The sequence below is a fragment of the Lynx canadensis genome, chromosome A2 (genome assembly GCF_007474595.2).
Source record: "Lynx canadensis isolate LIC74 chromosome A2, mLynCan4.pri.v2, whole genome shotgun sequence".
Lineage (NCBI taxonomy): Eukaryota > Metazoa > Chordata > Mammalia > Carnivora > Felidae > Lynx > Lynx canadensis.
In genome coordinates, this window is record NC_044304.2 from 117,747,971 (window position 1) to 117,774,767 (window position 26,797).

General features: G+C 42.7%; 1 protein-coding gene and 1 long non-coding RNA gene across 5 annotated transcripts in view; one reads left to right on the forward strand and one right to left on the reverse strand.

Moving 5' to 3' along the window:
• Positions 1–10,021, forward strand: part of SNX10 (sorting nexin 10) — a 75,422-nt gene extending 65,401 nt beyond the window's left edge. For all 4 annotated transcript variants that reach the window (XM_030308132.1, XM_030308131.1, XM_030308130.1 and 1 more), the window contains exons 5-7: positions 311–409; positions 7,547–7,759; positions 8,232–10,021. In XM_030308132.1, the coding sequence (XP_030163992.1) occupies positions 311–409; positions 7,547–7,759; positions 8,232–8,313 (394 nt within the window). In that variant the 3' untranslated portion in view covers positions 8,314–10,021. The remainder of the gene's footprint in view (positions 1–310; positions 410–7,546; positions 7,760–8,231) is intronic.
• Positions 7,095–7,954, reverse strand: LOC115509006. The gene is made up of 2 exons (XR_003967187.1): positions 7,862–7,954; positions 7,095–7,704 (listed from the first exon to the last, which is right to left on the reverse strand). It is a non-coding gene; the product is annotated as an uncharacterized LOC115509006 (long non-coding RNA).
• Positions 10,022–26,797: the final 16,776 nt, after the last annotated feature.

A 26,797-nucleotide genomic window follows, 5' to 3' on the forward strand; every position in this document is an offset into this window, starting at 1 on the left:
ATGAAGGATTTGATAGGCTTCTTGATTGCCATCTATAGCTTTAGTTAGTTTTGTGGCTGCTACATCTGAATACAAAATTTATCACTTGCATTTCGCTAACCTGTTGAGTATTGAGCATGAAAGCCCTCAAAAATTTTTAAAAATGGGTTTTTCTTTAAGTTAATTAATTATCTTATACCCTTATTATATATACCCTATAATATATACAACTATATGATAATTATAACATAATTTGCTTTCGCTTGGAGAAATTTTGTCACTAACCCACCTTGATTTGATTATTAAAAATTTTTTTTTTCTTTTTCCTAAGGCAACTGCCAGAACTTCCATCTAAAAACCTGTTTTTCAACATGAATAATCGCCAGCATGTAGATCAGCGTCGTCAGGGTTTGGAAGATTTCCTCAGAAAGTAAGTGTGCGGAAACTCTTGCGGCCGTACAGGAGTTGTAAGCAAAGTGCTTTGCAAAAGTTGAGTGTCCTATAATTATGTGGGGGAGAAGAATATCACTGTTCCAGATATTAATAATCTAGAGCCTAGTTCAGTAGTTCATTTCCTATATTAGAGCGCCATCTTGTGGCTGACATCTTATCGTGCACATCTGGGACCACATCTTCTAGAAGGAAAACAATGAGCTAATTGATTCTGGTAATGAATAAATCTGTGGTCCTTGAAGCTGTAAAGCAGAGCCAAATTACTAAGGAGTTCAGCTGACAAAAGTAAAATTTGCGAGGAAGCAAACGTGCTTTATTAAAAAGGTGCTACTTAAAAACTATCTTTATTTACAACATTTTGGATCGACAGACCAAAATCCGTTCTCCAGTGCATTGGCTGCTAAGTGATACTGTTCTGGGCTCTTCTAAAGGAAGACTTTAACTCTCCTCTTTGGAGGGAATGTTTATAAGGGAGTATTTATTGGTGGTTGAATAGTCCCGGTGGGTTATTAACTCTGGATTGCTTGGTGATGGTAGGCAGTGCAGTTAAAACGACTTGAATTCTCACCGCTATAATTTCTTTCTGTCCCCACTCCGGAATGCTAGAATACCCATCCTGTGAGACAACACATTGGTTTGCACACAGATGCTGAGGCCAGACTGTCTGGGTTCAAATCTTGGCTCTGCTACTTATGAGCTGAGGGGCTGGGAGCATTTTCTACCTCCTGTGTGCTTTTGTTTTTTTCCATCTATACAATGGGGTTAATAATAGTATGTACTTCATATAGTTGTTGAGAGGATGAAGTGAGTTAATGAATAGAAAGCACTCACAATAGTGTGACATGTCATGTGTGGTATTGGCTGTTATTGTTTTGATCCACTTAAACATGAAATAGCTTTGAGCTAGTTTTTTAAACTTCCCATTTTATAGATAAGGAAATAGGCTGAGTCATAGGACTGCTGGTTAGTGGCAGGGCCCAGCTTCCTAAGCTGTCTTTCTTTTTCTCCTGACTTCAGGGTCTGCAGTAATCTCCTTTTGAGTTCATTCACTCCATGGGACCTTAGAGCCAGCCTGAAATAATATACTGCCTTCTCCCCATATGGCTCACTCATAAAGGGTTTGGATATTAAGTATGCACATGAATATTAATATTTATTTCCATTAAGTTGATATAGTGTCTTTCCTTGGAAGGGGTCATGGAGACATACAGAAATATCCGCGATTATAAATTGAAGGAGGGCCAGAAAGGAAAAAGAACAGAGGACTAAAAATGACAAGAGACCATAAGAACCCATTAACCAAGCCGAGTCCTCAGAAAACATTACAGTGGTATTCTTTTGGGTATCACAGGCATGACGGAACAAAGGCCTGGTCAACTTTTTTCTGCCCGTTTCCTTTGGAGACCGCTCTGCTTTTAATTGTTGTCTGTATGAGACCCAGGTGGCTGATGGCGTCTCCCTTAAGATGTGGCCCCAGTTGTCCAAGTTGGCCGAATGGCCCGTCAGTGCAGATGCTGTTCAGGAAGCTGCAGACTGGCCATTGGCAGTGGGGCCTGGGTGGGGACAGCCAAATCCTGCAGTCCCTGTCAGCACTGGGGGGCCGCTTGTCTTCCGTAGAGAGGTCTCCTTTTTGGAGGTCAAAGAACAGCATGTGTCTCTGTCTTTACATTGAGTTAAGCTCAGGGCATGTGTTTTTGACCAGGAATCACTTCGCTGCTTTGAATACGACCTTTTTTCCACAGTTGATCTGCCAAATTAATGACTGAACGAATGTCATTTGGCTGCAGTGCGCTTAGGCTTGTGCTTGGTTATTTTTACATACTGTGTCGTTTGGCTGTTTGCGGATTGAATTTGATGCAGACGTCATAGCAGCAAGTATCCTGGATCAGGAGCTTGAAGAGCTGGGTTCCAGGTCTCCTATAAGTCACAACTCCTAATTTTTTTCTGGCCATCCGACCTTGGAAGAGTCACTTAATTCTTGTGTGCCTTTGTTATAAAGGGTATGATGATGTAGCACATTCACTGCTGCCCTAGTTGGTTGTGTCGTTAAGATGATGCATTGGTAAGGACTCTGGAAACCTATTTAGTAAGTGACTACTTTGGACTGCGCACAATGGACACCAATCCTTATCCACTTGAAGCTTCCATTCTAGTGGGAAAGTCCTATGTACTTACCAGGGGATGGCTACGTTCATTAAAATTGGGTCTGGGTTACCATCCAGAAGTCAAATCAGAGAAGAGACAGCAAGTTCGCTTGTGGTGTCTGTTCCACTGTGGTGTGTGAACATTAGTCTCCAAGCTGGTGAGTTTCACATTAAAAGTGAAGCTGGTGCTTCTACGTGGTTTGAACCTGAAGGAAGCAACGAGTCTATAATACCACACGGCCGGATTCACCCCCGACCTAAATGGCCTAAATACCGTGGCCCCTTCAGGTCCTCCTCACCCTCCGTTCTGTGTCCCTCGGATTCGGATGCATAGCTTTGTCCAGTCTGTGTAGAAGTAGCAACCTTCCAGCTCTTTTCCCCTGGGATCCCCTGAGCCCAAGTCCATTTTGGGAAGCGGGATGTGACTTGCAACTCGGCGGTCTCAGTGCCATCTCAGCACCGTGTCCTGACCCCAGCTTGACATCCCCTGAGGCTCCATGATGTACCTGCTAAGTAGTGGTCACTGTCAGTGGCCTGTACCTTGTTTTTTGTGTAGTACTTCTAGGAACTTGAGAGGGAAGATACCACAGCGCTCAAATGTGATATATACTTGTGCTGTAGATTTATCACATGTATTTCTTTTGATAATTTTATTTTTTTTAACTACATCCAAATTAGCATAAAGTGCAACAGTGATTTCAGGAGTAGATTCCTTAGTGCCCCTTACCCATGTAGCCCATCCCCCCCTTCCTACAGCCCCTCCAGAAACCCTCTGTTTGTTCTCCATATTTAAGAGTCTCTTATGTTTTGTCCCCCTCCGTTTTGATCATCGCATGTATTTTTTAAATCTGGTTTTTATGTAAGTTTTGAAGTTATGAACCAAGAAGAGTATATATGTTCAAACCCTTTAAAACCAAATTGCTGCTGTCTCTGTACATGTGTGTGTATACTATATATATATTCATCTTAAGGTGGAGTAATACTTTCTTATTAAAAAATTTATGTTTATTTTTGAGAGAGAGAGAGAGGGAGAGAGGCAGACACAGAATCCGAAGCAGACTTCAGGCTCCGAGCTGTCAGCACGGAGCCTGACGCACAGGGCTCAAACCCATGAACCGTGAGATCGTGACCTGAGCCGAAGTCAGTCGCTTAACCCACTGAGCCAACCAGGCGCCTCAGTAATACATCTTTAATAACAAAGTACGCATCCAGGCCAGTCTTCATAAAGGAGTTGGAAAGTTGTTCCTCTGACTAGGTGCCAAAGAATAATAATTTATACTGTTTATTGAACACTTGCTATGTGTCTAGCTTTTTGCATGTTTTAGCTCAGGTCCTACAATAATATTAGGAATTGGGTATCATCTCACTTTTATAAACAAGGAAGTTAGAGGAAAGGTGGAGGCATATTCATTCTAGGATCTGGCAGGTTTATAATTAGTAGAACTCTTACATGATAGTTAAATTTGGTCAGTATGAGTGTGAGATTTTTCAAATACATTCATTTTCCCTCAATCTTGGCTATACTCTCCCGTTTGGATTTTCCCTCCCTAGCTAATTATAAATTGTAAGTCACTTCTGCTAATAGTTATGGGAAAAGAAAGTTATGGACTAAAATGATAAACTGTGTTGGTAAGTCCCTAACTATAAACATGGCAGTCCTACTAATTTTTTGTTTGATTCATATCATGAATGGGAGCCAGCTTTCCTTTTTTGCTGAATTCATCCCATTAATATAACTACGTGTGCCTTACAGTGTAGACTTTTTATTACAGCTTTGTATTTCTTAAAAATTTAAGGAATATTAGTTTTTTGTGAAAGGATACCATGGAAACACAAACACACACACACACACACACACACACACACACAATATAAGTCTTTGTGTTCAATAGAGGGCACCATAGCACAGATCATGAATGTCTTCGGAGAAGATTTGTAGGTTGTTTTTTTTTTCCCTCATGGTAAGAGGTAAACAGGCTGACTTAAATTCTTTCTCCCCTACATCCAACTGCGAACCTTCCACACTATACACATGTGTATATATCATTATATTGGGTTCAGTAGACAGGGCATCCTTAGTTAGGATTAAATGGTTTTGCATAGCTATATATTGTTCCCAACTGAACTGGTATATAATACACCTAATAAAATCAGGTTGAGGAAAACCAGATTTTCAACTGTGTCCAATTCAAGGGAAAAACAAGATTTGCTTTGTTTAGTTTAAATTTGTTATGGGGAAAGGAATAACGTTTGACTCATGTTGTAAATATCTTTTCAGAAATCCCTGTAAAATTCTAGAGGCTATTTGTTGCTCCTTTTGTAAAGGCTTGAAAATTGTATACATTTGTTTTTATGGAGGCTTATAAAGATGACATTTTATTGACCATTTTACAAAGTACTCTTTATATTAAGTTTGAAGTTAATTTCTGCTGTTAGATTTGTTTGTGGAAAGTGTGGTATGACTAAGGTAAAAATAGGATTTGACTATATGACTAAGGTAAAAATAGGATTTAATACTATGATAATGGCAGTCACAACGTTCTCTGAAATACAGTAAACCAGGTGTTACTTAAAATGAAGTGGTTACGCTCACTGAACCAGATGGGAAAATGCTTTCAAAATTTTGTATTTTTAATTGTGAAATGAATTATCTGAGTAAAAAAAAAAATCATAAGTACATTAAAAAATTATTTTGCTTCTTTAAAGGCCATACCCATGGGGTATGGTAGGATACATTTAGCCAGCCAGCGGGCATTCAGATGTACTGTATTTGAACTCCAGGCCTGTGTGGTGTTCAGATCTTGCCTCCCCAGCCACATTCTCCCACTTCAGAATTGTGAGCTGGGTGTGTGCGGGCTCCCTCTCGCTTTTCACGGGCATGTCCTCCAGGTGGCAGTAGCGAGCAGAAGAGAAAACACTGGGAAATAATGAGTCTAATGTACAGTAAAATTGGAAATTGAATTATAGCTCAAGAAAAAGGACAGTAGCCTTGAGGTCCCGATCAACCTGGACTCTGATCACTTTTGTTTGCTGTACCCGTGTGTTAGGTTACCAGCAAGTTAATAACAGCGCGTGAGCAGTTCAAGGCTCAGTAGAATTGCTTTAGACGTGAAATAAAGCTAAAATGAATTTGTGTCCAATATCATTGGCATTAGTGCTCATTACTTTTGTGGTGTAATGCCTCGAACCATCTAAAATCAATTTTAAGGATTACCCATTATTTTATAAAGAAAATAAAACACATTTCCAACAGAAATAAAGCAGTAAGTATAATCCTGTGAGCAGTTACTTGTACCCTGGCTGGCAGGAAAACCACTGACAGACAGAAGGGCGCAGGAAACACTCCGTGCAAACTTCACAATGGATGCAAGTTCATATTAATGGTCTGTTGCCACATAAATCTTCTCTTGATTTCAAGTATTTAAAACAAGAGTGGTAAACATTTGTAAATGTAGAAAATAAATCTCAAAGAGTAGTAAAAGGGATTTACTACTTTACTACTTGTACTTGGTAAATTAATCTTTACCATGTGACACGCTCATCTTCTGGGAGAAGCCAGGGCAGAAGACATGGAGGGAAGGGAAGTATTTAGCTGCTTTGCTTGAGAGTTTTGCCCTTTCAAAACGCACAAAGCTTTTCATTTTCCTTTTCGTAGGGCCAGTAAATAATATTTTCCCAGGCTACATTTGGTAAGCCTGTCGAAGCTGCATTTTGGTTGTGATACTGTACGTGTTTAGACTTTTGCCTCTGTTTTATTTTGAAGAAAAGGAAATCTTGTAATGACCTTGGATTTTAAGTAAATTAATATGCATGGCCAGAAAAGATTCACTTTTCCTAATTATTTGTGGAAAAATGCAGACTATAAGGCAAGGTTCATTTGGCCTGACATACATAATCTGTTTTTCTTAGAGCTCTCTATGAAAAATCCCATGTTGGGCAAAATTATGCTCAGGTTTTAGTATTTTAGTTTTGTCCCTTCCATCTGGTCTGAGTGCCTTGTATTATATCTTTATTGAACTATTTGTAGAGACTAAATTATCATACATCAGGATCTTCCCTGAAAATACGAAACGGGTTTTTATTAAAAATAAGGGTGTATTCTGACTTCATTTCCCCTCCCAAGACATGCATTTCAGAAAGAAAACCCACATTCAGTAATAATATGAATTTGAGCATGTATGGATTTGTTAGAGTCGTTTTTAATTTTCCGTGTAGTTCTGATGCACTGGTTGAAATCTGTACTCGTTGTAAACTTTGACATTGAATATGGGAAGGCTAGTATGTACTTACCACAGAATCATCATGGTTTAAGTATAGATATGGTAAAATTAGCTGGGAGCAATTTTATTTGATGGCTTATTTTAATAACATGGATACACAGTGCTACTGCAGAGTATGGAGAAATTTCTCGCCAATTTTAGGTATTCAAAACAAAGCCACCTCTCAACTTAGCTCTTGTAAACATGTACATAAGTATACTTGTAAAGTTTTAAAATGTAAAACATGCTGAGAAACGTATTGACTTTTTAATATAATTTTTAATGGCAGTGGAAAGTTTTGATGTTTGATGACAGCCTAGCCAATAAAGATCACAGAACAGACATGCTGGTTGGCAGTAAAAAATTTTTTTTAAGTAGAATAAATTTCTAGGACTATCAGCAGAATCTTTCCATAATTAATCCACACGGTCATAACAGATGGTTAAATTGAAGAAACGTCCTTGATGTTATTCTTTTAACAGATGTTGTTAACTATTAGCTTCGTGGTTTTACTCACCTAAATTTCCAAATAATTGAATAAAAGTTAACATATGCTTTCATCCTTTTAATAGGCAGAGTCTGTAATTGATGCAAAGTTTGCCATAGTAGAGAAATTATTGCGGTGGCACATTTCTAACGTTTCTCCTCTCTCCTGCCCTCGAATTGTCCACCCCTGTTCACTGAGGATGTCTCCTTGTTTCTTTTGCCCAGGGTCCTACAGAACGCGCTTCTGCTCTCGGACAGCTGCCTTCACCTCTTCCTGCAGAGCCATTTGAATTCGGAAGACATTGAGGCCTGCGTCTCCGGGCAGACGAAGTACTCGGTAGAAGACGCAATTCACAAGTTTGCCTTGATGAACAGACGTTTCCCTGAAGAAGATGAAGAAGGAAAAAAAGAAAATGATATAGATTATGACTCAGAAAGGTATCGCCTTGCATTTTCGAGTTAACGTGTATGCGTCTGTATGAAACAGAGCGCGCGTGTGCGTGCGCATATACACATACGTATGTGTATATGCATACGCACCTCACTGTTTTGTTGATGTAATACTAAGATAATGAAAAAATTAATTGACTGAGATTTTATTGAGCTGTGACAGCTCATCATAGTAGTCTTCACACACACCTCCACACTGAATTAATGAACGCAGTAGAAATTCAATTATCTGCATTCTGATTATGTGACTTTCATTTAGTCAGACTTGAATTATTCGCGTTTAAATTATCTAGCTAAAAAAATATCCAACTGCACTCCAAATGGCTAATTAAAAGTCCAAATTTCCTGTCTCTCTTTGTGACTGGAGATAATTAAAGTTCTCCTCTGTTACTCAGGCTTTGAGTGTGTTGTGAAAACCAATTTCCTCTTTTTATTATTTTCCCCCTCTCTTCTTTTCCAGTTCATCCTCTGGGCTCGGACATAGTAGCGATGACAGCAGTTCACACGGATGTAAAATGAGCACAGCCCCGCAGGAATCCTGAAAAAGAATTCTGATGTTACCATCTTAGGAATAGTGAATTATGTCCAGTCGTGGAGAAGCAAGCTCACTAATAATAGCTTCTTACCTAAAGCTCCCTGTCATGATAGTAGGTATTTAATTAAAGACGTTGGGTTGTTTATTAGTGGTATTTTTATGTTGTCTTATTTTGGATGAGCTCCTGTAAAAAGCTAAAGGCCCGCGAATGCAACTCTCCTTTATAGGCAAACATTATCGGTAAAACTAGATCCTGTCCTGAACTGAAATGCCACATACATTTAGAAGCACCGAGTTGGTTTTACTGAATTTGAAAAGATAGGTAAATAGGCAGCATTGAAAATCCAGAGAGCGCCTTCCTTCTCGTGTCAGTGGGACAGCGTCAGCATAAACCCAGCTTGTATGATCTTAGCCAGTATGAAGACTGACGGCATCGACCGGACGGCCTCTTTCAGACATGTGGCTGATGTTTTGTGGGCACCTCCCCTGCACTGGCAAAACACTTCGCTTTGGGTGTTTGAAATATTTTAAGAAGCTTCGCCTTTCCAGTATTTTATTTCACACGTAGATGGAAAATGTACCTTATTACTAGAGACATGGTAAAATAATGTTTATGTCTTACATGAAAACAGAAATCGTGCTCGTAATTTTGCTCATATTTGCAATATATAGATTCAGAAATACATTTGCATTGTTCACATTCAGCTTTAACACCTGGTTTCTGGAAACAGGTACTGTGGTTTCATTACCGGCGTGTAATTAGAATTCCAGGTTGACTGTTTTCTGACTAAATGTGCAATTTCTTATCACTAGATAACTTTCAGTGTCAGTGGTGGTTACTTGTTACTTATTTTTAAGTTACGAGTGGGATCTTATAAAAAGTAATACATTTAATGTTTTCAATAAACATTCCCATCATTTAGAAAAGAATGTCAACTTGCTAATTTAAGAATTATTTTTCAAGAGCCTTTCTTTTAAGGCATCTGCCTGCGGACTGGCGCAATTTAATAAAATGTCTTCTTTGTTAGTGGCCCAAAGATAAAATGTCTTAGATAAACTACATTGAACTTCAAATTTCAGATGAGGCAGCGTTTTCTTGAGATAATTATCCAAGTTTCTTCTCTGTTGAATGGTGTGAAGTGTCTCTTAAACTACCACGAAGACACTTTCACGTAACTGCGATAACTTGTTGCTTTAATTAAATGTTACCTCACCTCATTTTAACTGGGAGTTTAAGAGTGACTGTATTATTAAAAAGCCTTTGAAGTGCTCGTAACTAAGAACAGAAAATAAATTAAATTTAGAACAAGAATGATTTCCTTAAGTTTTCCTTTTTTGTTTTTGTTTGGTCTAAAACATTATTGAACTTTTGTAAATATTTTTATTTAATGTATCTTGGATCTTGTTATTTTATCATCTAAGACTCATTTTAACACGGGGGCGGAAAAGATGGAGCAATTTCTTTTTATCTTGCTAACCTGTGAAGTTTGCCATCTAGTCATTTAAGAGCGATCCCCAGCTTGTTTGGCAATATGTGTCTGAATTCACATTATTTCTGTTTTACAGCAGTTTTCAACAGCATGTAATGTGCCACCAATTGTCATATTTTTAGATGATGTAACATAGCCATTAAAGTTGATATTAAGTAATGCCTAATACTGTGGTATGTAACCTTCACAAGATCATCGTTTTCACATTAAACGTGAAAAAATCAAGTTCAGTTTGTTGGATCACTTATTTTATAGAAGAGAATACATTTTTTTTTGACTTCCACCTAATTTCAGGGTGTTTTTGAGCAAGCAGTAAATTTTAAAGAGAAACTTTGGTAAGATTTGGTTTACTGCTCAGTATAGTTGTACACATTTGAGGTTTTTAGCCTTGGGTTTGGTTGTTTTGTAAGCACTGGCTTCTCATTTTCTGCAGCTGAGATATTTAGGTAAACTTCAGCCCCCAGTGGCCTTCTTGCTATGTTCAAGTCTCTTATTTTTCTCTGGCGTAATTTTATAAAGCTTTCTTTGGGAAAAGAAAGTAGTTACTAAGTAACTAAATTAAGTCGATGTTTACTTAAAACTATTTTTAATGTAATCTTGGATGCTTTATGATTTACATACAGCAGAACTGTATTTCCCTGGCTAGTTCTTAAAGGGTAAATGATTCACCTATAAAGCCAGTGTGTGTGTTTTGTTTGAGAACTGGTTTTATATATAACCCGGAGGTGTCAACAAGGAAAGTCAACAACCTGTTACTTAGGGCTTCTTTAAAGTCTCACTTGGAAGAAAGTGACTTAAATTCTAGTTAAAATTACAAGTTTTAAAAATTACCAAGGAAAAGCAGAAATGTTTATCTTTAAATAGTTATGTCCCTTAAGATATTAAATATCTTGCAGGAGCTTTTCCAGCCTAATGCACATTTTATTGAATAATTAAATACAAACAAGTGATATGCAATAACCTTACTGTAGTAAGGTAAAAGAATAAAATTTCTTTTATGGCTATTGAGAACATAAACAAATTCATTTAGCCTCGCCACAATTACAGTTATATCCAACAGTAAATTGAATGTTGTTTTGAACTCCGTTTTTTTGGTGCCTTAAGGATTCATCATTATGGAGCTACTGTGGTACAAATAAGGTTTTTAGTATTTCAGCTATAAATGGAAGACAGTTTTTTTCACAAAAGGCCTCTACAGTTTTAAGACAAATATAACACAACAAAAGCTTATTCTCTTTCTAAATAGTTGCCCTCAATACTTAAATTGCTTAGTTGGTGTCCTGTAAATCCAATGTAGCATCTTTTCAGTGGAGGAAAACCATTAATTTCAACACAATTTTCTGTTTTTGTTTGGAATATAGACCTTCTCTTCCTTTATTATATAGACACATTTTCAAGTACAAAACGCCATCTGAAATTAATTACTGCAGTTTGACATTCAAAGCATAGATACAATTTTCTTTGCAAATAAAGGTCATAAGAAATACATTTTAATAGAGGGAATTCAAAAATTTTAGAAGAATGTAGGTAAGCAACATTTTAAAATTTAAAAATATTTACTAAGGATTTTGACTCTGTTCTTTGCCGTATGCATCTCACAAACGAGTCACCATTGTCCCTTTAAGTCAGACACAATTGCTGTTCACTCTTGTTGGAAACTTTTCTGGATCATTGTTATGAACACTGCCTTGGACAGTCATTTATTTCAGCTGCGCCAACTCTGGTAATGATCATTTTCTCTTTCTCCAAAATTCCAAAGACTTCTTTTCAAACGATACAGAAGAAAAGAGGGGAAAAAATTCAGCCACGGTTTTCTGCTGAAAGTAAACTCTGGTCTAAAGACACTATGCAAATGGCTTATGCCAAAGAGGCACACACCCTTTCTCTCCCCCACGAGAAGTGTAGACTCATCCCCAAACCCCACACCGCTTGTCTTTGCTGCTGCAGAGGCACAGCACGGGCATAACTTGTGGTTGTGTTTTTGTTAGTTTCTTACCTCTGGGTCTTCTTTATAGCTTTGCCCCCACCCCACTGGCGGTGGCGCTCCCGCCGCTGCACCCTCGGCCGCCCGTTGGCTGCGGCGCCTCGGCGGCCCGCGCACACTCCCCCGCGCCGCGTCCCGCACACGCGCGCTCCCGCCTCCTCCCGCCCGGGCGCTCCGCCGGCGGCGGCTGCGGCGGCGACTGGGTGGCAGGTAGCGAGCCAGCCGGCCTCGGTCCGGTAACCCATGGCAACCGCCCTGGTAACCCATAGCAACTGCGCTGCGGAAAGAAAGAGAGAGAGAGAGAGAGAGAGAGAAAGAAAACCCGGGTGGAGGGGGGCGGTGGGTGGCGAGTGGGAACAACGGCCGCAAAAAGACAGCGATTTACAGCACAAACCTGCAGCGCCCTCTCCCCTGCCCCACCTGCTGCCAACGTGGGCACCACGAGGCCCCCTTCCCAATGTGAAAATGACGACTCTGGCTGCTTGGAAAACAATAATAAAACATAAAAATGCAGAGGGGCCTCGGAGGGTGGGTTTGGTGTCGGAGGGGCGGGGGGAGCTTTGAATAGCGACGTCCCCACCGCGGGCCTCCGGGCTCAGTGGTCTCCTGGGGCCCCGCTGGGTTTGGGAGCGCGCGTGGAGCCGCAACCCCGTCGCTCCGGTGGGTTTGGGGATGGTTGGGTCGGGGTCGGCCGCGCCGGAGCCGGAGCCGGGGGAGGCGGAGGCGGCGGCGCTGCCCCGTCTAGACCCGAGTCTTTGTTCTGCAAGATGCTCGCGGCGCTGCGGCCCCCGGCCCCGCCGGCCGTCCGGAGAGAGGGCGACGACGTGCCGCCCGGCCTGGAGGCGACGAGGCCTGGGGGGGGGGGGGGGGGGGGAGGGGGCCGGCGAGCGCCCCGGGGTCGCGGCGAGGCTGGGGCGAAGCTGGTGCGCTCCGAATGTCTGCGCACGCACCGCACCCGTTAGTTAACCCCTTTCCTCTCCAGTCTCCCCAGGACCTTAAAACCTGCCTAGCGGACGCGCCGTCGCCTTAAACTCGCCTCCTCCCGTTTAGAGAGGGAGGGGACGGTCGCGCCTGGTGGCGGGACTGGGCCTCGGGATAGAAGCGCGTGCCTCCGGGTCCAGAAACGGCCCTGGGTCAGAGTTTAATGTCTCTGTGTTTGGGGGTGGGGGTAGCGGGGTAGTTTAGGAACACGGATCCTCCACCGCTTTAGGCTGCGGGCCCAGAAGCGGGGCGGGGGTGGGGGGGTGGTGTTCTTCGCCTGGAAAAAAGAGGCGCGCGCAGATGGCATACCCGGTGCAAGGCTGTCGGAGGACAGAGGGGGGCGCTGCGGGGCCAGGGCGGCGGAGAGAACACGCAGCCTCGGGTCTGGCTAGTTGTCCGCGTGGTGGAGTGAGCGGCGTTAGGGGTTCCAGGTCGGAGGAACCTGCGCCCCATGTAGATTTCACTTTGTGCTTGGTGGCATCGTCTGCTCGCTAGTGTATTCGCAGAACCCCCAGCCCTCGATGAGATGATGCAGGAAATACAACCAGGGACTGGGTCCTTTCAGTACAGAACACCTAGGCACATAAAAGGCCATTCCACAAGGACATGTACCGGAGTGAAGATCGGCTGCCCTAGGAAGCTGGAAGTCCACAGTCTACGTCTAGTTCAAACGAGTTGTGATTCCAAGCTCATTTTGATGCTTTAGAAAGGAAAACGTTTGACCTGGACGATTTTTTAACTCCTTTGAGATCTTAATCCTCAGTTATTTTCCCTCTGTAGATGTGTCCCAGTTACAAACCCAAATAGCAAAGCCATCAGCAACATCTTTTTTTATGGCAAAGATCTACACACGTATAACACGCATTCGTTTGTACCATGTATGTTCCTGAAGAAGTGATTAGATCAACCGTGTTTTATATATCTAACTTTTGCTGGTAGACAAAAGGGAATCTGGCTATGTAAAGAATGCTATTTTAATCCTTTCATCAAGAAAAGACTCTCCCAAATATATATTTTTGCTGCGGGATCCTCGGGAAACTTGGTTCATTTTCACAAATGTGCGCGTTCTGGGTTCCACTGCCTACTGGGCACCTGCTACAGAGAGACCCTGTGAACCTTTAGAGGTGAAAGGTAGCTCCTTGCACGCCTGGGGATCCATTCAGTACCACCCCAGCCCTCTGCATAGTGGTGTACTGGGAGCCCTGTTCTTTAATTTAATTTTTTTTTTTAACAAAAGCAATTACAGAAAAGTGCAAATTTAACGTGTGACATTTAACATTTTGCCGTGGCAGGCAGCCTCCACTTAAATGGGGCCTTTCTGCAGAACAACAGGAGCCAAAAGGCCTTGTGTCATGGAGTAATGTAAGACACAATCTGGGCTGCAAACGCACAATGAATCGGGAAGGATTTATGTAATTAATTGACCAGTCTTAACCTGTTATCGTGATGTAAGGAATTTGGAACTCATTAATTTGGGCTCTGACAGATTTCATATTAGAGCTGGCAAATATGGATTGAACCTCTTATTCTTGTAGCAGCTGGAATTTCCATGACAGTGAGGATTAGTGAGGAAGACCTATTGCTGGAGTCAAACTGCCTCTTTGTAATCAGTAGCCCTGCTCTGCATTAAAGGGATAATGGAAAAAAAAAAAAAAAAAAAAGGAAGAAGCGTATTACCTGGTTGAAGAAGCCGAAGGGGCTTCTTCACTCTGCTGGTCTGTGTGTTAAGCTCAGGCATTTGCAGTGGAACGAAAACATTAATTGCAATCATAAAGTTAGGTGGTTCCCTAAGCACCTTGAGAGAATGAGAAGGTAAGGGGTCTTAGGGTCGGGTTTGGTATTGTTGTCCAAGTTAAAAGGAGTTAAAAGACGGAGCCTTTGAATTTCCTCTATGTGAGCACAGGGACTGTATGGAGAAGGATCTAGAAGTCTTCTGAGGGGCTGGGGCGCCTGGGTGGCGCAGTCGGTTAAGCGTCCGACTTCAGCCAGGTCACGATCTCGCGGTCCGGGAGTTCGAGCCCCGCGTCAGGCTCTGGGCTGATGGCTCGGAGCCTGGAGCCTGTTTCCGATTCTGTGTCTCCCTCTCTCTCTGCCCCTCCCCCGTTCATGCTCTGTCTCTCTCTGTCCCCAAAATAAATAAACGTTGAAAAAAAAAAAAAAAGTCTTCTGAGGGGCAAATTGTGTTTCTTGTAATGTCATATCCACAAATGAGTAATTCAGAGCCTTGAAGGAGAGGCTGGCTTTCTCAGGAGTCACTCACTGTCTCCCGGTCAGAGCTCTTTCCCGGACCTCACGAAACCCAGAACTCACGTAATGAGCCTTTCATTGATAATCTAATCTCCGTCCTCTTCACAGCATATGATGTTTAATGAATCACCCATTTGGAAATGTCTGAAATGTCTGATTTCTTTTTTGAGATTTTAAGAAAACCCAGTAAAAACCTTACTTTCATTACCCCCTACCCTTGACAATCAGAAAATTGCTAGGCTGAAAAAAGGGTCTCAAGATTAAACTAAATGCCTTTTCTTTTCCTTCCTTTCGCAATAGTTTTCCCCTATTGCTGTTCTATGTGATAAGGTTAATATAACAACTGCCGTAAGGATCATTAATACAGGAAGATAAGCAAAGTTGCACGTTTAAAACATTTTCAGGGTATCATTTGCCTCCTTCTGCTGATAAAGAAGCCTTTGGTAACAAATGCAGAATGCAGGCACCGAACATTTAACTGTTTAGACAGACAGCCCAATTGGCCTTTCCTAATCCATTATTATTCATAAATACTCTTCAAATTTGCACCCTGACTGCTCTTGAAATGTGTTCTTTAATTTGTATATTACCTGTAAAATGTTTTCATTCAAACATAACTTAAATTTTAATATAATAGATACTGTTATAATAGAAATCTTCACACCCAAAAACCCAAAAAACAAAACAAAAAAAAACCTTCCCTTCCTTTTTTGTGCTGTCTGGATTCCAACTGAATTCCAAAGTAAGGATTTTCCTTTTAGGTGGTGATGATGGGATTTGATCTCGCAACGAAGTACTTGGTGCAAAGATTTGTTTTGTGATTATCTTGTTAACAAGTGATTTCTTCAGCTTTGGTTCCATTTAAATGAATGCATAAAGATAAACACTAGAAATTGCCATCGAAATATTAATGTTATCTTTCACACTGAGAGCAACGAGAGAGCTAGTAGTTGTTATTAGTATTATTATTTCGGTGGGAAGGCTGTGAAGATAAACAGTTGATATCAGCAAGAGTTGGATAACTAATATAAACCATGACAAGGGCGATTAATAGTGTATATAAACACACTTCAGATTTGTATACATGATCTCAGCTCTCACCTACGGATTTCTTTGTGTTTTTTTTTAGAGGGGTAATTTGTTAAGTTGGCAATTACAAGGTTATCAACTCATGTGCTGTGTGTACTGTTTACATATTGGAAGTATGGAACGGACATATTGAAGCATGATTTGTCTGAGAGAATGTTGACTGGAAGGAAGTCTGATGAATTGAGTTCTGACTCTGCCATTAGCACATACCCAAAGGTAGCTCCCAACCCCTCTCCACTGCAGTTTCCTCATCACTGCAGTAAGAAAATTGGATACAGAATGTCTTTAAAGGTGTTAATAAGTGTTACTAAAAAAGGAAGGAAGGAAGGAAGGAAGGAAGGAAGGAAGGAAGGAAAGGGGTTGGGAAGGAAGGAAGGAAGGAAAGAAAGAGAAAGAAAGAAAGAAAGAAAGAAAGAAAGAAAGAAAGAAAGAAAGAAAGAAAAGAAGGAAGGAAAGGGGTTAAGTTGAAGGTTTCCATGGTCAGTTACATTTCAGACACATTGAGTTAAACAAAATCTAACATTAATTTTTCTGCAGGACTTGTCAGTGCCTTTCATATGTTAATTGCACTGTGAATCTCTTAAGTGTACGCGTGTGGGAGGGCGTGGGGTGGGGGGGGGGGCTTCTCTATGCAGTTTCCTTAAACTGATTTGAAGAAGAGAATCTAAAATTCCATGATATTTGATTCTGTAATACTTTGGATCTCTTCCCAGAATGAATGCACTTGCATTCACCCCAGGTGTCCCTGAGGTGTGGTGTGTGAGGAAAGTGTGAATATCACTAAGTAAAAAGGATTCCCCTTCAGAGAGCAAGTTCTATAAAGAGGCAGGGAATATGGTAACAAGTTTAAATCTTGGTTTCACTGCTTACAAGGCAAGTGGGAATAGGTCACTCAACCTTATGGAATTCGTTCCTTCATTTATAGCGTGAGGATAATAACACAACGAGAGGCTGGGTGTGAATTGCTGATGAAGTCACTTCGGGTTCCCTTGGTTCAGAAGGGTCTTTTCTTTTCCCCTCCCAATGCCTCATAGCTTGGCTAATTCCTACTAGTTATTCAGGACTCGTGATATGTCTCCTATGCGCTGATGGCTGAAGTCTACTCTGAGGGCATCCACTACAAGTCAGGTGCCCTTTCGTGGTGTTTCTGTAGCAAGACCCACGTATCCCTGCGTGACTTTCTGGTAGCACTTCTCCCCCTGCTCTTCATGATTGGTCACCCGCCTGTCTGTTCCTCTGTTCAGGCAGAAGCTCCTGGATGGTGAGGAATGCATTTCATTTCTGCCTCCCACCCCCCTGCCACCCAGCACCAACCTACAGTTTAATACGGAGCATGTTCTGGAGTCGACGATGCCATGTGGTGGGCAAACCAAAGGCCTGTGGACCCTCTTAAGGCTCCATTTCCTGTGGCAGAACCAGCAAAAATAGAAGAGCTTAGAGAATGCAGCAGGTAATGCAGAGACGTTTACCTCCTTGAACTTGGAGACTTTGGTCATCCTGACGGTGCATGAGAACCCTCAAGCACAGTGCCTTGTTTCCCAGTTCTCTTTTGCAGTAGGCCTTGCGATGGTAATATAATTGTCCACTCGTGAGGTCTGCCTGGCGGGTCAATAAATGCCTTGCTCGACATTACTTTTTTCGTTGATCAAAGAGACCACTCAATGAAACATTTTGATGAAATATTTCTTTTGGCCAACTCGGTTCTGACAAGACACTGTGCCTAGTGCGGTGTGTCAACAGTAGAGTGACATCCAAAACAGAGTTGATGATCGAGTTGAAATATTTGACTCTATGGGGCACCTGGGTGGCTCAGTCGGTGAAGCGTCCGACTTCGGCTCAGGTCATGATCTCACGGTGCGTGAGTTCGAGCCCCGTGTCGGGCTCTGTGCTGACAGCTCGGAGCCTAGAGCCTGTTTCGGATTCTGTGTCTCCTTCGCTCTCTGACCCTCCCCCGTTCATGCTCTGTCTCTCCCTATCTCAAAAATAAATAAACGCTAAAAAAAAATAAATTAATTAAAAAAAGAAATATTTGACTCTGTGGACAGGTGAGCCTTTTCTCCGAATGTCTGCGGCTCTTGTCATATAACCCTACATAAAGCTGAAGCCCAGACGGAGTTTTAAAGTTTTACTAAAGTCTCCTAAAACAAACACCAAAGGAATCTCATTTTAGCCCCCTACACTTTCTCTGTCTCTCTCTGTCTCTCCACACACACACACACACATGCACCCCTCACATTCCTAGTCAGTTTCTTTCAAACTTCTGGCAACTTGGGCATCTGTCGAGACTTCCAAATCCCAGCCCACACTGGCTCTCGTCTTTCTCCCCTTCTTTTAGAACCTGCCCTATCCATTCCTTGCTCTTGTGTAAGTTGGTGAAGACAATCTCCGATCCTCCCGGTTCCTACCCACACTACCACTGACGCCAGCCTGCGCGGCCAGCCCTGGGGGGAGGGGGGCTGGGGTGTATGTGTGTGTGGACGTGGGTGTGCGGGGGGGGGGGCAGAGGGCGGGAGCAGGCTGGCTGTACTCGCCAGGTAATTCCCCCTCCCCACCATCGCAGAAATGAGCAGAGGAAACCCACAGTCTCACACTGCCAGGACAGCTTTCCTGAGACTCCCAATTTTTTTAGGCTCAATAACAACAAAGGGTAGTTCGCACCCCATTTCTATGTTCCTCTCTGTAGGTCTATCTATCAGTTTCATCCTCTGACCTTCAGGGGAATTCACCTAAAGCCACAAGTGTGAAAATCAACCTTATTTCTAAGGCCCATTGGGGAAAGAGACTGTGTCCTTTGGTAAGGGGTAACAACTCCTTTTAGAAAATTAATTTTAGGGGCACTTGAGTGGCTCAGTCAAATTTAGCATCCCACTCTTGGTTTCGGCCCCGGTCATGATCTCACGGTTCATAAGTTCAAGCCCCCGCGTCGGGCTTTGCGCTGACAGTGTGAAGCCTGCTTGGGATTCTCTCTCTCTCACCCTCTCTGCCTCTCCCCTGCTCATTCTCTCTCTCTCAAAATAAATAAAAAACATTAAAATTTATTTTAAAAGAAAATTATTTTCAATCCGTGTGCCTCATGCTACACGTGAAGCCCAGTCTATGGCCAAATCCCTCGGGCTCCAGGGAAATGTGTAAGAATCCCAGCGGGAGTTGGGGGGGGGGGGTGCAGCCCTGGAGCGTGTATGTCCTTGAAGTACAGAAATTCAGAAATCCTGCAAGTGGTGTTGGACTGTGCCAGATCTGGGGAGGGGAAGGCCAAACAGGTCCACGGGTTGGATGCAACCTACGGGATGGTTTCGAATACAACCATATTTTATGCAAAAAAAAAAAAAAAAATTTAAACTTTTTCTTCACTTTTCATTCTCTCGTTGAAATGTTCTCAACATCACTCTTTCATCCTAAGTTTTGCTGTAAGAATCTATGGTTCCTTTCGGAATCAAATTTGCCCATAACTGTAGTAAACGGTAGACCTGCAAACTCAAACATGACATTTTTGTAAGGGTTTTGACAGTGAGCTGTGTCGTGAGCGATTGAAGGTCGTCTCAGTGCAATCTAGGTATCTGGGGGGCTTGTGGAGCCTGACCTGCAGAGGAGCAGAACATGCACCCGTAGTAAACATGTATTGAGCTGTAGCACCCTTCTGACCGCGAAGAGAACCAGAAAGCAGTAAGGGGATGGTGAAGGCAGGGGAATTATCCTGTCTGTTAGAGGGAAGCAGGCTGCTTCGAAATAGAACGTAAGTAAATGAGGAGCTGGAGTTGGGTAGAGAACACTAATTATAAGAGAGAGAGCCCAAAGTGCAATGGCTCCAATGAGTCAGAGATCAATTTCTCTTCCAGCCACTCTCCAACACAGACCAGCAAGCCCGGCTCCAGGAAATCATTCAGGGACCCAGGCTGGTGGAGTAGCTCTGTCACCCTCCACACGTGCTTTCCAAGGTTGCCCGGTTCCTTCCTGTTTCTAGCCAGTCCGATGGAAAGGCTAGAACAACTGGGGCAAGAACAACTGGGGCGAGCGCCTGTTAATTAATTAATTATGTTTTATTTTAATTTATTTGGATTCATCTGCCAATAGGAATTTTCAAACACACCCACAGGTAAGGATAATGTAGTATAATATCCCCCCCCACCCCGCACCCCGGCCGTGCCCGTCACTCTGTGATTAAGAAGCTATCTGAAAGTGGCAGCCGTCACCACACCCGTCGCTTGGCAAGAACTCAGTGACCCGGCCACATCTAGCTGTAGGCAAAGCCGGGGCAGTCTCCAGTAGGCGGCTGTGTGCCCAGGAAAGTGGAGGAAAGTGCCCCACTTGAGGCCACAGGATTTGAGGGGCGTCCTTGAGAAAGGCCACAGAGATCGAAGTTAAGTTAGTCAAGGAAAGACTAAGGACATTTCCGCACTGCGATGAAATCCAAATGATGACAACCGTGTACTGCTGATACCTTGCGAAAGGCCGAGTGTGAGTCTTCCGCCCTTGAGTTTTTAGCAAGTGCAACATTTGCTGAACAAAAACAGAACAGCAAAACGAAGCGGCTTAGAGAGGCACCACCGAATCTTGCTTTTTTCTCACCTGCGTAAAATTAGCTGAGATAATGATTTTAGAGGAGAGTCAATATATATGTAAATTATGAAGATGGTTTATTTGCTTCTGCTGTTGGAGTCTTGCCTCTTCGGCGTTAAAAGGTGTGTGTGTGTTTGAGACTTTATGTACCCTCGTGTAATAAAAAGAGAACAAGACAGCACAGAATTTCAAAGGAGCACAAGAAGAACTAGTTGAAACTAGCGTCATGAATCAATTCGTGTCAAGAAACATTTACTGAACTTGTACTATATTCAAGGATTGTCCTGGGTCTTGGGGATACCATGGTAACAAACAAATAGCCCTTGTTCTCAGGGGCTCTCGATCGGAGGGCAGATACACATGGAAGCATCTGACCGTAATACGGGATAGAATGAACTAGGTGCCCCAGTTGAGGGTAGCAGGCAAACATTGCGTTACGTGCCTACTGCGCATTGTCTTCCTGCAAGCACCTTGATTTTCCTCGGTGGGCATCTCTCTTCGCTCTCGGTTCACGGAGGAGCTGATTCAACCTCCCTACCTAGAGGGGGCTGCCACCAGCCTGGCCAATCAGAGCAACGGTATTTCCCTGGCCCAAGTGATTGGTTCAGGGGTGGGCACATGACTCTACCAGGACCAGTGACTTTTGTGCAATTATGGAGGAAAGAAACTCTCTTTCGCCTTCTGGAGTGGCTGGGTGAGGGTGTAAGCCCGGAACTCTGGGATGCCGTCTTGCCACCGGAAGGGGAGCCTGCCTGAGAATGAGGAGAGTGAGGCCACGCGAAACAGAACAGAGCTGGGAGATAAGAGAGTGGGCCCTGATGACGTCACGTAAATATCTTAAGTACTTCCCACCTCACGCACGGCAGGAAGCACACCATTCGCTGATTTATTCATTCATTAACGCACTTGCTCACTTTCCTGATATTGTTGCATTTAATCCCTGTAGCATTAATATGAGTAGGTACCATTATCCCCATTGAATAGATGAACCTGCTGCTCATTGATGGAGGAGATGGAATTGAACACAGGTCTGTTTATAAACCCTTAATCATTTCCCTCTGTGATTTCCCCAGACACAGCTCTTAAGAAGAAAATAGGTCTTATTGACCAATGAATTCCCTTAGCACCCAGAATAGTGCATTTGCTTCAGAGGTCCTCCTGATACATTTATTGACTCAGGAGGTGCAGGAGGAAGAGGAGAGGGCGAATGACTTCGGGGTGTGGGTATAGGAAGAGATGGTGTGTTTAGGAGTGCCAGCGTGGTGTTGAAATCAGGAGAGAGGTCAGATGTGGAAATTCAGAAATCGTCTGAGAGGAGAATCGCAGAGGTCACCTCTGCACAGATGTCTAGCCAGTGAGGCCTGCCTTGACCCCCCAAGTTGCAATCTCGTCTCAACTCCCTGACCCGGCCACTCCCCTATCCTTCTCTGCTTTCTATTCTTTTATCCGTTTTCTCTGCACCCACCCAACAGTATAAACTTTATTTGTGCAGGGAGATCGCTGGTGTGCGCTGTGCTATCCCATGGGTCTAGACTGGGGTGTGGTACGTTGGAGACGCATAAGAAATACTTGTTGAATGAATAAACGAAAGAACAGAAGCGGATGAGATTGCTCACTGCTGGCGGAAATAGAGAGGAGGGGACGGAAGTCCAAGGAAGAGGAAATCTTGGAAGAGACCGAGAAAGTCTGTGAGGCAGAAGGCCAATCAATAATGAGCGATTCCTGAGCATAATGAAAGCAGAGGGTTTCAAGAAGGCAGGAGTGAGCAGCAGGGCCAAATGTTGCTGGGAGGTAAAAAAGGGCCACTTCCATTACACTTGGAGTGAATTCTCTTTGTAATGTTGCTCAGCAGCTACCTGTGGTAGCACCCGGGGCTTGGCTGATCGTGAGAAGAGGAGTTCCAGTCCCGTCATTTATTAGTGATGTGAATCTCTGAACATCAGAGCCTTGCTTTCTTTACCTGTAAAGTGAGTACAATACCGATCCTATCTCCAAGCATGATTGTGAAGGTGAGCGGAATTACTCCATGTGAAATGCATAAATATGGGTGAATTATTAATATTATTACTGATGTGCAGTGAGTAGAATAAATATATAAAAAGAAGGTCATGAGAATTTCTATAACCATTATTATTTTTTTTAATTTATTTTTGAGAGAGAAAGAGCGAGCGAGCGGGGGGGGGGGGCAGAGAGGGAGACACAGAATCCGAAGCAGGCTCCACAGAGCTGCCAGCACAGAGCCTGACTCAGGGCTAGAACTCCTGAACTGTGAGATCATGACCTGAGCCGAAGTCAGACACTTACCCGACTGAGCCATCCAGGTGCCCCATTTCTATAACCATCATTATTTGGGACTAATCGGTTTCAAGACAAAGCAAAATGCATGGTGAGTCCCGCTGTCATTTTTCAACCACCATGCATATTCATTTGAAAGGTAGTACATTGTATTTATGAATTTGAATTTGGGGCATTTTCTTCGTCATGCCTGTTTCCGGTTTTCCATGCCCCTTCTTGCTCGGGCTGCTTATGCAAATACACAACCCCAAGCCAAGAGGCAACATTTCAGTTCTCTGTCAATTGGGCTGGAGAGCTGCACGCTACCATTCTCTTCCCCTGCCCCCTCCCAGGGCATATTGTTTCCCACCCTCTGTGGCCGGGAGGTTGAATATCTCATGTCTTTCCAGAAAATCACTGATTATATTTATGCATTAGCTTTTGACATGGTAGGCTTTGAGTTAGATTTAGTCCCGGTGGCTGAAGGTTCAACGTTTTCTCGATATTTTCCTCCAAAACCACAACCATAGCTGGCAGCAAAGAAGATGAGGGATGAATAGGCTTCCATGTTGCTTGGTTATAGATATGGAGATGCTGGCCGAAATTTGCAAGCATTTGCATATATACAATTGTCTGTCTGATGTTTGCTTCCATGCTTGCTCTCCTCCTCTGCCCCCTGTTCTCTTTGTGCAGTGAATTACTAATACAAATACAGATAATGCAATTTCTGATCCCAGCCTGCACAGCAGACGCACATTTTGGAAGGTATCTGGGGAAAATGGATAGGCTCTCCTGATCTTGTTGCTTTATCCAGACAAGGAAACGAAGAGGAGAAAGTAATTACAGGGACTTGTCTTTGAAGGCAGAGTGAGTGGCGCCGACAGGGTTTCTTTTCAGAGCATCTTGTAGAGATGCTATTTTCTTGTTAATACCAGTAGGTATTTCCCTGGAAATAGAGTTTACTTATTAAAATGTGTGTTCCGCAGATGGGACGCTGTCCACAGGAAGCTGAACAAGTTCTGACCTCGGGGCTTCAGAACAGAGTGGGTCTAGGGGCAGGTGAAATTTGTCCCCAGGACAGCACAAATCCCGGGGGAAGGAAGAAAGTAGATTCACCCCTGAAACCATCTTTTGGTAAATCACTGCTCCTGCTCCTGCACACTCGGGAGCTACGAGTTTCTTAATGCAGCCGCGTGACTTTGTCCGGTAACTGGAGGTGGTGTGGCTCAGGATCCCAGAGTAGGTGGCAGTGATGTCGGGAATGCTCTGCTTGCCTGACCTCAGAATACGTGCCCATTAGCTATTAGAAAAATCCCCTGAAAGAAAGAGGTGAAAGGCAGCTTTCATTGGAAATATTTTAGGGTAACAACATTTTCGTGTACTTATCCCCGGAAGTGAACCCAAAGTTAATACTCTGGTAAGTGAGTAACTAAAGTGAGGCCCATGTTTTCTTAAATAAACAACCAAATGAATCAACAACGAAGTTCTAGTCGTCAGTGTGCTATATAATGTATGGCAGAACACGGCCACCTCCTGTTCCAAAAATGTGTTATCAACTCCATACTTCTTTTTAAATAATCTTTGATTTTACCTATCGTTGACCTTTTCTCATATGTCACGTATTAAACACAAATTCTGTTTGTGTGAACAGGTTTCTAAACAACCCAAGTTTGTGCTGACAGCTGTATGAAAAGAGCAAATATTTGCTTTTTATTTCGTGTAAATATGTGCATGCTGTAAACCAGACGGGGTTAAAGACACTAAGATTTTGTCTTTCACCGCTCAGGAAGGGACAGCTAATCTATATCAGAAATAATTTTAGATGTAGAACTGCAGTGTGAAAAATATAGACCCCCCCACCCACCACTGGTTGAAATGACATCAGTAGAAAAAAAAATTCAGCTGAAAAGGGTTATGAAATGTTTATTTTGTCATATAACTTGAAACATGTTGGGAACAGAATTTTTAAAAGAGAGAAATGGTCTAGAAAACTGTTCTAACAGCTATTACTCTACTGGAAATTAGTTCAGTGGTATTATAACATTTTAGGTAGACATATATGAAATGATCGAACTTTACAGTAGACCGGGGTTAAGTAAAACACATTGATAGTATTATTTTAGATCGAGTAGGTTCATTCCTTGAAATTGCTGGTGTTAAGGAACTCATTGGGCACTTGCTGGGTGTTTGCTTTTTTTCTGTTCTTTGATGGCACAGCCTTTATAGCTCATGATGAGGTAGGTCGAGGTACACTCTTCCCACAGCAGTTTTGTGGTGGAGAGTAAATGAAAGAAAATTTCTCTTAAAAATGAAAACAGTGTTTATCCTCACGGTGCTGTTGGACTATACACTGTGGAGATTTAAGCGAGTGTGTGGAATTCATCTGGAGATATAATGGATACCAATCTGAGTATGAAATATTAATCATGTACCATATTGCTTCTGTTTGGATTCGTGCTGTCTGCCATTTTAGATGGGGTTGTGGACGGATTTCACCCCTGACTCATTTCCTGTTTCCTGATGCCTACGGTGCAGTATTGCTGGGATATGTCAGCCGAGGAGCTACCTCTTACGGGAATGACTTATCCCCACATTCCTTTACACAATGAAGAATTAACTGTTCAGGTACAGCCATCTGCCTTATACAACATATTTTATAACACAGAAGGAGAATTTTAATAAGACCTCCAACGGGTCTGCTGCCATTTTCAGAGGGAAAGTCTCCTACAAAGGAAGTGCATGGAAACGCTCAAGAGAAAGCCGTTGAAAACACCCCCAGTGAGAGGAACGGGTGTCATCCCATTTTATTGTCTACCTGTCACCACAGCCCTTGCATGATTCTGACAGGCTGCTCTTTTCTCTTGTAGCCGGTGCTGCTTAATGTCATTTTCTTGGTTGAACATCTTTATTTCTGACTTGTTACAAACCATTAACTAGTTTCCAGGTTTCAGTGTCCTGGATACTTTTGACTAGTAAGTCATTTGGCATAACAAGGTTTCCCTTTATCTTCTTGCTAAAGAAAATCTCTACATGAAATGATCAATGTTCCAATTTTTATGAAACCTAGCAGATAGGAAGTGCCTGTCATCGGATGCAAGGCGTCTTTTCTGAAAGCATATTCTACTTCATGTAATGGAACTTGACAGACACACTAGGTAACCGCTACTCTGTTTGTAGAAAGCTTCAAGCCGTTTAGGTGAACAGCAGAGAATTTTACAAATACACTTCGCTCGTGATGATTTCACATAAACATAACAATACTGGTTTTAATTAGATTTCGTGGATGAGATGTCTTTCAACGTAAAATTCTTTGAATATATTTTTGTAAAACATTCGATAGTTTAACAGTTGTCAATCTCTATAAACACACTTTAAGAGGGTTTGTTACATGTAGCGTTGCTAAAATGAAGACTGCCTGCTTTGAGTGTTGGTATTAAAAATAATACATACAGGGGCGCCTGGGTGGCTCCGTCAGTTGAGCATTGGACTTCAGCTCAGCTCATGGTCTCAATAGGTTTGTGAGTTCGAGCCCCGCGTCAGGCTTGCTGCTGTCAGTGTGGAGCCTGCTTCAGATCCGCTGTCCCCCTCTCTCTCTGCCCCTTCCTTACTCACGCTCTCTCTCTCCCTCTCAAAAACGAATAAACATTTTTATTTTTTATTTTATTTTATTTTTAACATCTCTATTTTTGAGAGACAGAGAGAGACAGACTGTGAGAGGGGGAGGGGCAGAGAGAGAGGGAGACACAGAATCCGAAGCAGGCTCCAGGCTCCGAGCTGTCAGCCCAGAGCCTGATGTGGGGCTCGACCCCACGAACCGTGAGATCATGACCTGAGCCGAAGTCTGACGCTTAACCAACTGAGCCACTCAG